The sequence below is a fragment of the Vespula pensylvanica genome, chromosome 9 (genome assembly GCF_014466175.1).
Source record: "Vespula pensylvanica isolate Volc-1 chromosome 9, ASM1446617v1, whole genome shotgun sequence".
In the NCBI taxonomy this organism is placed as follows: Eukaryota; Metazoa; Arthropoda; class Insecta; order Hymenoptera; family Vespidae; genus Vespula; species Vespula pensylvanica.
In genome coordinates this window covers 1,435,452-1,451,243 of record NC_057693.1, presented here as the reverse complement: position 1 = coordinate 1,451,243, position 15,792 = coordinate 1,435,452, and the positions used below count along the sequence as shown (strand labels likewise).

General features: G+C 33.6%; 1 protein-coding gene and 1 long non-coding RNA gene across 10 annotated transcripts in view; one reads left to right on the top strand and one right to left on the bottom strand.

Annotated features, from left to right (window-relative positions):
- LOC122632010 (echinoderm microtubule-associated protein-like 2) overlaps positions 1-14,398 on the top strand; it is a 27,907-nt gene extending 13,509 nt beyond the window's left edge. For 3 of the 9 annotated variants that reach the window (XM_043818371.1, XM_043818370.1, XM_043818369.1), the window contains 17 exons: positions 3,302-3,532; positions 3,715-3,874; positions 4,159-4,272; positions 4,567-4,695; positions 5,190-5,258; positions 8,526-8,831; positions 9,245-9,317; positions 9,813-10,019; positions 10,499-10,736; positions 10,979-11,136; positions 11,224-11,481; positions 11,591-11,728; positions 11,806-11,922; positions 12,182-12,205; positions 12,550-12,637; positions 12,715-12,941; positions 13,044-14,398. In XM_043818371.1, coding sequence (XP_043674306.1) covers positions 3,302-3,532; positions 3,715-3,874; positions 4,159-4,272; positions 4,567-4,695; positions 5,190-5,258; positions 8,526-8,831; positions 9,245-9,317; positions 9,813-10,019; positions 10,499-10,736; positions 10,979-11,136; positions 11,224-11,481; positions 11,591-11,728; positions 11,806-11,922; positions 12,182-12,205; positions 12,550-12,637; positions 12,715-12,941; positions 13,044-13,169 — 2,663 coding nt within the window. In that variant the 3' untranslated portion in view covers positions 13,170-14,398. Of the gene's footprint in view, positions 1-739; positions 1,209-1,236; positions 1,253-2,546; positions 2,975-3,301; positions 3,533-3,714; positions 3,875-4,158; positions 4,273-4,566; positions 4,696-5,189; positions 5,259-8,525; positions 8,832-9,244; positions 9,318-9,812; positions 10,020-10,498; positions 10,737-10,978; positions 11,137-11,223; positions 11,482-11,590; positions 11,729-11,805; positions 11,923-12,181; positions 12,206-12,549; positions 12,638-12,714; positions 12,942-13,043 lie in introns of those variants that run through there. The other 6 variants (XM_043818366.1, XM_043818368.1, XM_043818373.1 and 3 more) reach the window with 6 other exon arrangements.
- The window catches only part of LOC122632025, a 27,725-nt gene continuing 26,080 nt past the window's right edge, over positions 14,148-15,792 (bottom strand). Inside the window, exon 2 of the long non-coding RNA XR_006327803.1 lies at positions 14,148-14,694. This is a non-coding gene — a long non-coding RNA (uncharacterized LOC122632025). The remainder of the gene's footprint in view (positions 14,695-15,792) is intronic.

The window sequence follows — 15,792 nt, the reverse complement described above, 5'->3', positions numbered from 1 at the left end:
GGTGGTGGGGATGGGGGTGGTGGCCTGCGTGGGGGCAGATAGAGGAAAACAGGAAGGAGGGGGGGAGGGATAAACGCGATGACGATCTAATCCAGAAAGTTATCTAAAGTATCGTTCGATTAGGTTGTGAGTGCGTACGTGTATATGTGTGTGTGTGTAAGTATCTATTATATATATATATATATATCTACATATACGATATCTCGGTACCCTAGAGTTAACGCGCTTCGTATTTATCTGGTTCATCTCGACTATCTAGAACGTATTGATCGCGTCTAAAGCAGCTGGACTCCGTTTCAGACAGTAACGTCGGGGCGACCGCAGGGAAAACACACGTGTCGCGTGAGCGGAATTATCGCTACGTTTTCGAGTTGTGTTATCACGTTCGTGAAAACAAAGAAAAATTATATGAAATTTAATAACAAAACGGGAAGATAGGAATGGTTTGGGAACGTTAGTGGAAAAGATGGATTGATTGATTGATTGAAAATTATATTAATTTACGCTATATAAAATAGTTCGAAGTCGTAACAAAACGAAAAGATATATATATATATATATATATATATATATATGTATGTATGTATGTATGTAGTATGTATGTATGTATATACACTCGTGCCATGTGAAATTTATTTTTATTTATTTATTTATTTATAACGTTAACTAATTCATTAATTTATTAATTTATTCAAGTTTTCCTTTACCATTATTATTTATTTTCGTTATATAATAACAGTCGAAGGTTTCTCGCGTTCAAAGAACTTTCGATCGATCTCTTAAAGAAAGATAAACAGAGTTGTACGTATGTTCGAAACGTTAAGACGAGTAAGATCGCTGTTTACACGTACCAAGCTCGCATGACAAATATTGTCTTTCCACGTTTGACATGTCAAAGCGTTTCGAGCGTTAAATTTGATTCTACCGTATCTCAAAGTTCGTATAAAATCCTAAACGATTTCTATCGCAAACGTAGGTAATTTATCTCTCGTTCAAATAAATATTTCGTTAATGTTTCTCGGTGGACAGTGAACAATGAGTTCGATATGAGCTCGTAATATTATAATTGGAAACGTACATGTGTGTATGTCCTTGGAATACAATAGAATTTGTTTTCGTTACGTCTCGATCATTGACAAAGAAATTTAACGAAAACATATTGACGACAAGGAGAAAGATTTTAAATTAGACGAAAGGACGATTCAGTCGTAAGTCTTCCATTAAACTGGAATCACCCTTAAAGTCCACCCTCGTAAGTTACGCTCGATCGAGCTGTTCTCTCTCTCTCTCTCTCTCTCTCTCTCTCTCTCTCTCTCTCTCTCTCTCTCTCTCACTCTTTCACTCTCATTCTCACTCACTCTTTCTCTTTACATTTTTTCCGAAAAATCGTGTTACGTCGGGATGAAAGACAAAGAACGAAAGCTATAAGGGATAGAGAAAGAGGAGAGGGGGGGTGAGAGAAAGAAGGAGAGAGAAGAAGGGAGAGAGAGAGAGAGAGAGAGAGAAAGGAAAATAGAAGAGAGTGAACGAACGTTGGTCGATCATCCGTCCGTTCGTCTCGTCGGTTATCGTCGCTTCCACGCGGTGAGGGAAAGCACCGGCGCGTAAAAACGGGAAGGGGAAGCTCCATATGCTTTTCCGTAACATCAAAAGAGAAACAGTGAACGAGTGGATGAGAACGAGAGAGAGAGAGAGAGAGATAAAGAGAGGAGTAGTAATCGTAGTAGTAGTAGTAGTAGTAGTAGTACTAGTAATAGTAGTAGTAATAGTAGTAGAGTTGAAGAGAAAGAACGAATGAGCGAGTGAGTGAGTGAGTGAGTTGAATTCGAATACAGTGAGTGAGTGAAAGACATAGATACGTTATCTTACATAACGCAATTCGTCTAACTACGCCTCTCGAAGAGGTACGGATACGCGGAAATATGAGTAGAACGTTCGTACACGCTCGAGTCGGACGTTTTACACGCTGATTTTTGAATATTCCATCATTTTCCTTTCCTACTTGTTAAATAATATTTTTTATTACCTGTCGGACGAACTCTCCAGTATTCTTAAGAGAGAGAAAGAGAGAGTGAGTGTGAGTGAGTGAGATTGACAGAAACAGACAGACAGAGATAGATAAAGAGAAGAAAAAAAATAAAAAGAAACGCAGATTCTTATCTCTTACCTCGTGCTACCTCGAGAAGAGAATCGAAAATATAGTGTGTGTGTGTGTGTGTGTGTGTGTGTGTGTATCTTTGTGTGCGTATATGTATGCGTGTACGTAACTTGCAACGACGAGAAGCTTTCTAGCGCTAATTGCACGAAGCTAATTGGCTCGTATTTATCGGCGACGACACCGACGAGTCACGACTCTACTCGACCGATACAATGTTTTTTATCCTACCACCGACTCCCTCCTTCTATTACTTCTTCTTCTTCTTCTTCTTCTTCTTCTTCTTCTTCTTCTTCTTCTCCACATTGATAGTCAGAAAAAGTGATTTAACGATATCCATCTCTTCGCGATTTGGATTCCATCTCTAAGTCCGATATATTTAATTCGTTAGATTTCAAATACGATGCTAGTTAAGGAAAGTTTCGTTATGAGAAGGACAAAAATAGTAACAATAACAACGACCACGACGATTACCAATACGTCGAAAGTGTACGAGAAACGAAAACGATGAAAATCTTGTTGGAAAATTGTTACAATCGCTAAAAGAAAAAAGCAAGTAAAAGTAAAATAAATTTCATATATTTTATTCGATATTAAAACTATAAAAAAGAAGAAAAGTTATAGTCATATCTATCTAAATAATATTTGAATGTTTGAAATAATCTGAGTATGGCGCCGGAGAGTACATTGGCTCTGTTTGCGTTCGTTAATCTATTCAATTGAATAACGTATTAATACGCCGGGGTCATCGCGAAGGGTTAATCGCAATGTCCACGCCGGACACGATGGATACCATCGACGAGGCGGAGCAAGCTTGGCGTGAGTACTGAGAATACGTACATAGTATTGAAATATTTTCTTCGATATACGACATTGAGATATCTTTTAAAGGTGAAATTCGATATCACGGATTTTACGTATTACTGATATTATTAATATTATTATTATTATCATCATCATCATCATCATCGTCGTCGTCGTCGTCGTCATCGTCATCGCTATCGTTATTCTTCTGCACCACGTGTCGTTTTATCGTTTCTAATGTGACTTATCTCCGTCTTTTCTCTCTTTTTTTTTTTTTTCTTTTTTTATTTCCATTTGTAATTTTTATTTTTTCTTCTTTGTTTTTCTTTTTCTCATTCACAGACGAGATGTTAGAATGCGAGACTGGATCCTTGTTGGGTCGAGTCGCAGACCTCGAAAGGCAATCCTTGGCGCAAAGAGACGAGATAGTTTGTCTTCGTGCTACTTTGGCGGACGCGTTAAGGCGAATCTCTCAGCTCGAAGGACGAGAGAAGAGAGAGGAGGAAAGAAATGAGAGGAGAAACGAAAGGATGGTATCATCGCCATTAAGGAACGGCCATGTTTCTCTTAGAAGTAAGAATATAAATTATTTTTATCATCTCGTTATTTCACGAAACTCAATGTTTTGTATATGTGTGTATTTGTGTGTGTATATATATATATATATATATATATCACGAAATTCTCATTTGAAATGTAGCTATTATCAGTTTGCAAAATTTCAACGTACGCGCATGGGCACACATTCATTTCAGATAATCAAAACTCGGTGCCTCAAAAAGATTTGCGTTTACGTCAAAGCGGTGGTACCAACGTTAGAAATTCGTCATGCTCGTCGTCTCAGGATATTCAGGATGCGAACTCGAGTCCTAGACGACCGGTTAGTTATTCGCATTCTTCACAACTGCCACAAAGGTAAGATTATTTATGAACTTTTATTACGAGATAAGTATCTTGTAATTACTTATGTCTTTCTACGATTAATAAATGCTTTTAATAATATCCATGAAATGAACTATGTTGCAAAACTCATTCTCATTACTGATATCCGAATTACAAACGAATATGTTCGAATCGTAGAAATTGGAAAGAAAAAAAAAAGAAAGAATGATCACTTATTATTCCTCGATTAATATTAATCTCGAGTTGATGATTTAAAAATCATCGAAGGATTTAATTTATACGAAATGAATTTTCAGAAGATCGGTTCATTATCAGTCAACGGGATCGTTACATTCGGATAGTCCTAGCAGTAGTAGCGTTTCACCGGTGCCATCGCCAAGTCCACGAGCCACACCATTACCAATAGCCAGGTAAGTCGTTACCCCATAAATTAGCAAGAGCCTTTCACGTTTATCCGCTTCCATCTTTGAAACTTCGCTTGGAATGCTAATGGAGTATATGTATGTATCTATGTACTATGTTTTGTGCTCGGCCGTAACGAAAGTATCCTGAAAACTGGCTTATAAAACTATACGAGAGTGTGAAGGATTCGAAACGATTTAAACGTTATAAAGAAAAAGGAAAACATTACGAAGACGATGCCCGATGTCAATGATCAGATATTATTATTTCATTAACTACGAATTCGCCATCTCGATCGCCAGGTCACCCACAACAAGGTCAAATGGTCCACCACAGAGTAGCTTGCGAAGAGCAAAAAGGTGGTCCTCAACTGGCGACTTTACGCATTCTCCGCAAAATCAAGGAAGCAACTCTCAACTAGTTGGTGCTAGGTAGGTCGACGACTTTCGTTATGCAGATAATACGTAACACGTGTAATTTTCGCACTGTCTTTCTTTCTTTCTTTTTTTTTTTTTTTTGTTCTTTTTTTTCTTCTTTTTTGTCTTTTCTTTATCTTTTCTTTTCTGTTTGGTATCCTATCGATAACGTATATATCTAACTCACGTTTTACAACACACTGCCAGAAACTCATTGCTATTTTTACATTATTATTTTAATATCACGATGCTCAAAGCTCGTCGATCCGTTCTACATTGATCTCCATTGTTTATTTTTTCTAATAATTTACAACATTTAAAAGACGTCGAGAGCTGAGTAATAAAATACGACATGCTTTGAGGATACGTTGATCTTTTCTCTATCTGTTTCTTTCTTCTTGTACACTATCTTTCTTTCTCTTTTTTTTTCTTTTTTTTTTTTTGTTTTTTAACTTTTCTACTTTGTTTTGCACGGCATGGTTTTCGTTTTGCATTTTCGTTCATTATAGATTGTCGGCATCCACCAAGTCCCTGTTCAACCTCTTCAAGCCCGCGGTGCTGAACAACGTCAAACACGGGTAAATAGAAAAGTTTCTTTGTCGTTTCGTTAACGTCACGCTATTATTCCCACCACCCACATCAACCCACCATCTTTGTCGTATCATTATTATCTCGTTATTGCAACTACAAAGTCGCACGTGCAATCGATCAATCGGAAATCTGTACGTGCGTGTGTACGTGCGTGCGTACGTACGTATGCACGTGTGTGAGTGCGTGAGGACAGACAACAGACAACTATTTAGAAGGGAATCCAAGGTATTCCAGCTATCTCTCGTGAGTATTTCAAACGAGAAACTCAAAGTTTTTGAGGTCAAAAAGGCAGGCACGATAAACGTTAATTATCCAACCATCCCCCACAAAATTCCACGTGCACGTGAAGTAACTTTAGGTTAGGTTGACCTTCGACCTCGCATGCAAAGAAATTGTTCAACCACGAAAACGCGGATAGATATTCTTCAGGAAGATGAGGAAATGCTTGTTCGCGCCTTTGTAAAGAGAAACGAAAGTTGGAAGGCGTGCATGCATAATTTATAAAGAAACAGAGGAGAGGGGTAAGAAAGGCTAGGGGTGGAGATGAAGGGAGTAAGAGCTTCGTGTTCGTTGGTCCGCTGGTTGGTTGGTTGATTGGTTGGTTGGTTGGTTCGTTGGTTGGTTGAAACGTTTTAAAATTTAAATGCCAGCACGCTCGAGGATTGTTCTCTTCCAACCGAAACGAAAAAAGAAATATCGTTCGCAGATATTTTCTGCTTTCTTTTTGTTCTCTTTCTGTTTCCATTTTTTTTTTTTTTTTTTACATTTTTCTTTTTCTCTTTCTCGATTTTTTTCTCTCTCTCTCTCTCTCCCTCTCTCCCTCTCTCTTTTTGTTTTGGATTCATGTAAAAAACGAAGTAATGAATGTGAAAAAAAGAAGAAGGAAGAAAAGAGAAATGAGAGAAATTGTCAAGACTTTTTTTTTTATTTTTTGAAGATTTAGAAGCATCATTTTACAGTGGCGAACATGACGAAGCCTTACCACGTGACAACCAGTCTCATTTAACACGGCGGTGCGAAGTGCGCTATTGCGTTACCGAAGAAAGTGAGTAGAACGATTCCTGCTCTTACACAACGACGTTTTCGTTGTGTCTACGAGCGCGATCGTTGATAGCCTTCACGGGAAGCAACTGACAGAGAAAGAAAGAGAAAGAGAGAGAGAGAGAGAGAGAGAGAGAGAGAGAGAGAGAGAAAGAGAGAGAGAGAGAGAGAGAGGCTCGCGATTTTACAATCTTATATAGCCAATCCTTTTATTATAAAGTTTTCTATTCTAAAAAAAAGAAAAAATATAAGAAAACTATTGTATTTGTTTTCTCATTGATTAAACACCGGTGACACGGATATACGAAATGAAAGGCCACGTTGATCAGGAAACCTTCGGTCTAACATGATTATCAACGCTAACATAATCAACTGAAAAACACGGATATTATACTCGCTCGACGTTACGATCGTCGATAGAGAGCGTCGAGTAAAATAGAAAAGAAAAAAAAAAAAAAAAAAAAACAAGAAACGAAAAAAGGAAAACAAAAAATAACAGGAAAAATAACACGAAAATATAGAATGAAATCGTAGTAAAGACTTGTGACTGCCTTTTTACCTGAACGAATACGTAAGTATTTATTTAGTTACATACTATAATTACATCGAGACGTTTCTACGTTCATTAACTTATTTGCACAAATTTATTTACGTCTACGAATTTTTCACCATAATCAGCATGAAATTATTGATTGTAATTAATTTAAGATCTAACGATCCGATCTCTAACAATTCGCACTTGTTGTTTTTCTCTCTTCTTCCTTTTTTTTTTTCTTTTTTAACAGGATCAATGAAACGCGAATTGTTTGAAAATTTTCTGAATAGGCCATTGGTCGATACGATCGTTATGAAAGATAGAGAGAGGGAGGGGGGGGGGGAAAGAGCAGAGGAGGAAGAGGAAGAGAAAGACAGAGAGACGCCTCTCAAAGCAACCTAAGGGAGGGGAGAAGCTGCGCCATTAAGAAAAATCAGGAGTGTTTCTCGGTCGCAGTAACGCGCGAGCCGCACGGTCGATCGTTACTTTACGAGTTACCTTTTTGTTTCTACGTAGATACATATTAACAATAATAATAAGAAGAAGAACAACAACAACAAGAATAATAATAATAATAATAGAAAGAAGGTGTCTCGTGGATTTACGAAATCGAAAAGAAAGGTTGGAAGGACACGTTTGAGAAAAAACACAGTATATCCTTGGGATCTCTCTCTCTCTCTCTCTCTCTCTTTCTTTTTCTCTATCTCTTTTTCTCTATCTCTATCTCTTTTTCTTTTTCTTTTTCTTTTTCTTTCTTTTTTTCTTTATTTCTCTCTCGCGTTCTGTTTTATCGACCGAGGCCTACGTCGTCGATCATCCGATTCCAGGTAATAATCATCGTGAACTCTCATTGTGCCAATCACGAGAAATAGAATTCAATGATTCGATGATTCAATTCAACTCGTTCTTCGAGTTTCTATTTTATGAGATTAGAACCGTTCGATATTACGAAATATAACTTTAGCCTCGTTATATCTACCTCGTGAGAATCGTATTCGAACGTATTAAATCTGATAATTATGATAAGTACATAATTGTATAAAAAGTAAAATCGTCGAAGAAATTCGTCATCGAATCGAAAAATGTTTTTTGTATTCTAGTATGAACCGGTCAGGGTGACGTAAGTCACACGATGTAATTACGAGCTGATACCTTTTATACATGTTGAGAGATAACACGTGTGTCGAGCACACCTACGCGAATCAAGCCCCAACTAGGAAAACGTTCGTGCGGTTCGCTGGCTCTCTTGGAAATGCAATTTACTATCCCTTGAAATTCTATTAACACGCGAGAACCATTTGGAAAGTGATCGAATTTAATAGTCTTTAATTATTGCTATTATACGAATCGAACGAACAATATTTATCTATGCTTAATAAAAAATAAAAAGAGAGAGAGAGAGAGAGAGAGAGAGAGAGAGAGAGAGAGAAATCAAAACGAAAATTTCGTGAAAAGTGAAAGTTAACGTTAACGATGACGATTGGACATTAATCGATTAAAAATTATTTTCCATTTTGATCGATTAATTATAAATTGTATAATATCGATGATATCGCTTATTCTCTTTATTTTCTTTTCCTTTTCTTTTCTTTCGTTTTGTTTTGCTATTTCTTTTTTTTTTTTTTTTTTTTTTTTTTTTTAACGTCGATAATAAAATAGAAATGTTTGATTTGATCAGTACAAGAGACATGCAGTACAATGAGGAGGAAGGTACCGTCCGTATGTACCTGCGAGGACGACCAGTCGTCCTTTACGTTCCAACACCTATGATCGATCATTACGATCTTCATAAAGTAACAACACCACCTCAAAGTAAACTCAAATTGGATTGGGTCTATGGATATCGAGGGAGAGATTGTCGTAGCAATTTACATCTATTGCCAACTGGCGAGATCGTTTACTTCGTTGCTGCGGTGGTTGTACTTTATAATATGGAAGAACATAGTCAAAGACATTATTTGGGTCACACGGACGATGTCAAATGGTGAGTTGTAATTCATTTGCATTTGTTATAATATGACCTGAGTTGTCAACGGTCTTGACAAATTGAATTTATCGCTTATTTTGTATTATATCGATCTACATTATATATATAATATAAGTATAAAAGCCTTAGAAAATATGTATACGTACACACATACATACATACATACATATATATATATATATGTATGTATGTATGTATATATATATATATTACTATGTATAAATAATCATCACTATATATATGTAATGTACTTAAATATTATATATACAATATATATATATATATAGGTATATTATTTATATATACATTTATATATATATATATCCATATATGTATGCATGTACATATGCATGTATTTAGGCCACTTTCATAATAAAAAATTTTTTTTAAATTTCTTTATCGAATTCCAGCATCGCGATACACCCAAATAAACTGGTAGTTGCAACTGGACAAACATGTGGCCTGGATCGACGTGACGCGTTGGTAAGATATATAGGGTGTCCCATAACTTCGGGGAATCGCTTTGACATTGAATACTACAGATGAAAGCAATTGAAAAAAAAAAAGAGAGAGAGAGAGAGAGAAATTCATATAAACATACTGCCCTACTTAATACGTTTTTATTTGAAGATAATAATGTTTCTTTAACACACATAATATACCCGTTTACTCTCATAAGAGAGATGTATCAAAATGATCTTTTTCTATCTGAAAAAAAGTCTGAAACGTTTTACGATTTAATTTCAACTAATTTAATCTTTCGAAAGATTTATTCCAATATAAAAATTGCTACGTTATAACTCGAAAAAAAAAGTCGTACAGTCGTACATATATATTTATATAAATTTTCTTTATAATTCTCATTTGCAAAATTCAATGTTGAAACTTCGAACCACGAGGCTACGATGTTTATATATAGAGAATTCTATTAATATTTAAGATAATGTCATATTAATAAATAATTATTCATTCATACAGCCACACATCAGAATATGGAACTCAGTAAGCTTGGCTACATTAAGCGTAATTGGTAATGGAGAGTTTGACGGATCGATTTGTTGTTTGTCATTCTCGAAAGCTGACGGTGGTAATTATTTATGTGCCATCGACGAAACGTCCGATCATAATATATCGATTTGGGATTGGCAAAAAAGCGATAAAGGAACTAAATTAACCGAGACGAAGGTACGATACTTTATATTTCTTTCGATATCTATGTTTTATATCTATTAAAAGATAAAACTTGATCGTTTTACGATTAATTTTTACGTTCGTATTCGAAAACATATCGAAGCTATTTCAAAATTCAATTTGAATTTGGCGCCATGCTATGAGGGAAAAAAGATCGTAAACTATTGAATTCCCGCGCTCTTCAACTAACCTTAATTACGTGACGATATTTAATCGATAAATTTATTGAATAAAATTATATTGAAATTATTGTCCCAATAATATTATTTATGACGAATAAATACTTAAATTTAATAATCATCCTGGAATTATTAGAACGTTCGAAATACATTTTTAATTTTTCTCTATTGTTCCCATCTTGTCGAGAGCATTTGATGAAACATACATATATCTTTATAGAATAAAAAAGAAATATTACGAAATACCTGTATATATATATATATAAAATATATATAAATAATAATGGATTGCAGTGCTCTGTCGACACGGTTGTTTGCGCTGAATGGCATCCTCTCGAACGAAATCAAATCGTCTCCTGTGGTAAAGGTCACGTATCTTTCTGGTCCTTGGACAATGGCGGTATGCTGTATAAAAGAATGGGTATATTCGAAAGTAGAGAGAAACCTAGATACGTCACGTGTGTCGCTTTCAATCAAAATGGAGATGTACTTACCGGTGACAGTAATGGCAATATCATTGTTTGGGCAAGAGGTATTACTTTTTTATTTTTATTTTACTTTATATATATATATATATTATGTATATATACATATGTATATATATATGTATATATAGATGTGTGTTTGTATATATATGATATATATATATATATATATGTATGTATGTATAATCCATATAAATGTATGATTAATTAAATTCTTTTTATTTATTTTTTCTTTTCTTTTTTTCTATTTTTACTTTTTCTTTTTTTTTCTTTTTTTTTTGTAATTTAGGCACCAACACTATCTTCAGATTGGTTAGAAATCTTCATGAAGGATCGATATTTTCTATATGTGTTCTTAAGAATGGAAATGTTATCACCGGAGGAGGAAAGGATGGCAGAATATTGCTTTTTGATGGATCTTTAAATCCGACAGGAGAAGCAGCACAAGTAAATGAAGATAAATATTCTTGTTTTCTTTTTTTCTTTCTTTTCTTTTTCTTGCAAAGCGTATAATATTTAAATGTTAATGTATAGATCGAGGATCATTTTGGTGGAATTCGTACTTTATCAGAAGGCAGAGGATCACAATTATTGGTTGGCACGACAAAAAATTGTATTCTTATTGGAGACATAGAAATGGGATTCAATCCAACGATGTTAGGACATACCGAAGAAGTTTGGGGATTGGCAGCTCATCCTACATTGCCTCAATTCGCAACCGCAGGTCATGATAGATTGTTACAAATGTGGGATAGTCTCAGTCATACAGTGGTATGGAGTAAAGATATAGGGGTATGTTTGTAATTCTTTAATATTATATTATGTCTTTACTGGACAGTTTATTTATTTTTAGACTTTGCAGTAATGCTTTCAGAATAGTGATTTTGAAATTTCTATTCAGGAACAAGCACAAAGCATTGGTTTCTCTCCTGATGGTACCGTTATGGTGGTTGGCTGTGTATCTGGAAAATGGTTGGCCATTGATAGCGAGACCCGTGAATTATATACTCACCATACGGATGGATCAGAGCCGATTCAAGTTAGTTTTTTTGGTAAACTAAGAAATACTTTCATGAAAGAATTCATTGATAAACATATTCTTCTGTTCTTAAAAAGGTGGTCACATTCTCCCCAAGTGGAAATCTTCTTGCGCTTGGTTCACGAGATAATTATATTTATGTTTATCAAGTAAATGAGGATGCTACTAAATATAGTAGAGTGGGCAGATGTATGGTACGTTTATTTAAATCTTTATGCTTATTATCATCGTTAATTGCATATCATTGTATATTGATCATTCAAAATCATGTAATAACTATATTTTTATATAGCTTGTAAACTTAGTTGTATTACACATGATATATTTGTTCGTATCACCATTTTAAAAATACTTTATTTAATAGTCGTGTTATAAGCGCTAAACTAGGCAATTTTGTAAATATATATTAAACTGAACTTAGCTACTTAACATATTTCTTTTCTTCCTGTCTAGCCTAAGCGGATACGAAGGCACGGAGTAAGATTTATATTTGGGTTGCTTCAAAATGAAAAAGATATATCATATCTTTAAATTATCTAAGAGAAACACGACTCACACTTAGAATAAATATTATTTGCAAATTTGTAGATAAAACCGCTTCACATGAGCACGCACAGTAGTTTCCGCTTTCACAATATATTTCTGTTAAAAATATCAAAACACGTAATAATATAAATAAGGACAGTTCATTTAGCCTTGAAAATATATTCCAGTTGATTATTCATAACGAATGAACAAAATTATAATTCCAGAGTTCTTTGTGTCTTTTAAAAATTATTATAATTTATTTATAAATGGATATGTATCATTGTTTATTTCAGGGACATTCAAGTTTTATAACTCATTTGGATTGGTCAGTGGATGGACAATACTTGCGTAGCAACAGTGGAGATTATGAACTTTTATTTTGTTAGTATATAATATCCATTAATAACGTTCTATAACAAAAAATGATGCATATCTTATATTTATGAATTATATTGTAGGGAATCCTGGTATTTGTCGTCAAATATCTCAGTCCTCCATTTTTAGAGATGTCGATTGGGCAACTCATACCTGCATAATATCTTTCGAGACAATTGGTATTTGGCCAGAAGGTGCAGATGGTACGGATATAAATAATTGTAGCCGCAGTGGAGATGGAAAACTTCTTGCTACAGGAGATGACTTTGGAAAAGTCAAATTATTTTCGCATCCTGCGTGTCAACCAAAGGTAATTTCTAAAATAATAATTACTATAAAATTCTTATATATATTTATTATATACATACATATATGAAGCTTTTTAAAATTCTTTAAATACGTTTGTTTTTAGTCATTATATCATAGCTATGGTGGTCACTCCAGTCATGTGACAAATGTGTCGTTCCTTCAAGATGATACTAGACTGGTGTCAACGGGCGGAAATGACACCAGTGTTCTTCAATGGGTAGTAAATTAACTTATGATTTAGAACAAACAAAAGATAACATCTGTTCTAATCAATAGGACATATTATTTTTACATATATTTTCAAAGTGCACTTTGTCAACACGTAGCGAGCTTATTTGTAAAATAACATGAACGAGAGAGTAATGAAAATATTATTATTGCAAAAGCGATTTGTGATTAACGAAATGGTACGGTAAATGGCACGTACACTTAACATGGAAAAAGATACATATATTATTAATGAATTAAAGAGTGTGGTAATTTTATGATTACTCTCTTTTGTGTAGCACATTAAATATATTAATGTTTCAATGTTTGTCAAAAATCCAAAATTTAACTCGTGGACATTCCTTGTATGGTTGAATATTATGTAATTGTCGTTTGACGAATGTTAACCGATCTGTATATGTACTTTATATTTCTATGCATTATAATATACGTCAAGTTGCATTGTTCCTAATGATGTAGGAGACGATTGATAATCCAAAGAAAAAAAGGAAAAGATATGGAATGTCCTTATTAAAAGGAAGGAATAAGTTCAAACTCGTAGAAGCTCGTAACGTAAAATATACCGCGCATACTATATTACGCCGTCCATTAGAAAGTATATTGTACAATTTGCGATTTGAATTCGTATTTGTACTTTCAAGCGCAGGGTTTTTGGATCTAATCTGTGCAAGTCAAATTCATTGATTGATTATTTTTATTATTACTATTCTTATTATTAATATTATTATTATTATTATTATTATTATTATTATTATTTTATATTGATCAATTATTTCATCACGATTGGAATAAGACATGACTTGCACCGTATTTGTTCAACTCGGAATGTTTACGTAAGAATTTAGTTGCAAGTATCTGCCATTGATATACTTTTTGACGATAATATCATGTGCAAGTAAAATGCAAGAAAAAAAAAAAAAAGAAAAACAAGAATATCTTTCTATCTGTATATTCTTATAACAAAGTGTACATACAATAAGACCTTCTAAAGGAGTCTACGCTTTTTGACCTTCTTTTGGCATTTTGTATAATTTTTTGGACCGAACTCTTTTACCAAAGTCTAAGAATGAAAGATACAAAATCTAAGAAAGCATGGAGAATCAATCTATTTTCACTCATTGTCACCTTGTAAGATATATCTCTATTTTATTTATATTACACCACAAATGCATACACATATATGTAACATTTAACGTATAATAAATGCTCCCTAAGGCAATATTTTCTTTACAGGATTGTTACCACAAGATATATTCCAATAACACAATATATTTTTACTAAATTTATAGATAAACGAAAAGGCAATATTATTATAAAAGTATGATAAAAGAAATGGTCAAGGTCTTGTAGGAATTAAAGCATAGCCTATCTGACGTAACAGTTTTTCCTGTTCGATGAATTCCTTCTGAAACAGTTGTCTTAAATACAATCTTTTTCTAGCCATCATCTCACGTCGAGTTTCCTTCTGTTCATACTTCTTTTTATTCTCTATTTGTCGATTGTCCATCTCGTATTTTTGTATTAATCTAAAAAGAAAAAGACATATTAATACAATAAATAATTACATATCTTAATAATTATTACAAAGAAAATAGAAATAACTTCAATAATTTTTCTCTTCGATGGATAATCTAGTAAAACGATATTTAAAGACACGTATCAACGAGCAATTGTTTCCAAATCTTCAAATATCCTGAATACATTAGTTTATTAATGCAACGTTAATTTAACATTAACAATATAAAGAAACGCAAATAAATTGTATTATTCATAAGCGAATTTCAAAATGTTTAAACTGTTATATATTAAAAATTTTTTGAGAGATTCTTTATTAATGAAAGAGAGTTATGACAGAGAGTCGAAGCGATTGAAACAAAAAAGAAAAAGAAAAATATGTAAATAAAATGTGAACTCGTGTGTATCACCGTCTCGACAAGCGGTTAACGTTCTGTTACCACTTGACCGTTCGATTGGCTGAGTCATTCATTATAGTTAATTGTCCCTATCGTCTACATTACCAATATAATTCTGTCACGCGCGATTTTATTAGACGAATCTTTTATACCGTACAACTATTGTTTTGCATTTCGCGGAATACGTAATCTAATCGTTGAAGTTGTTGCAAATGACTCTTTCTGACAAACAAGTCGTTCGACCATTGATAACGAAGTTTATATATATATATATATATATATATATATATATATATATATATATAATTAGAGATAAAAATTAATCAAGTGATTATTTTTATTGAAAATCTCTCTCTCTTTCTCTCTCGTATCGTATTAAAACGAGTACAACTCGACAGACGAAAAATGATTTCTTTCGAAGAAGAAAATTTAAAAAGTGCGCCGAAACGTCGTTAGTCAAAATCAAGTTTATAAACATAACGGTGAAAGAGAGAAAAAAAAGTAACGTATTCGATTCAGTTATAATTCGAACAAAAAAGATTAACGTTCGTTCGTCGAAGTGTTAAAATCGATAAGTAGTACGTATTTATATCTCTCGTGTAAATCTATAATAGAATATACGATAAGTGTATTATATTATTCCACAAGAACAATAAGATAAGATTATTCGTTTTATTTTCGATTGATCCGTGAAAGACGAGCAAATATATA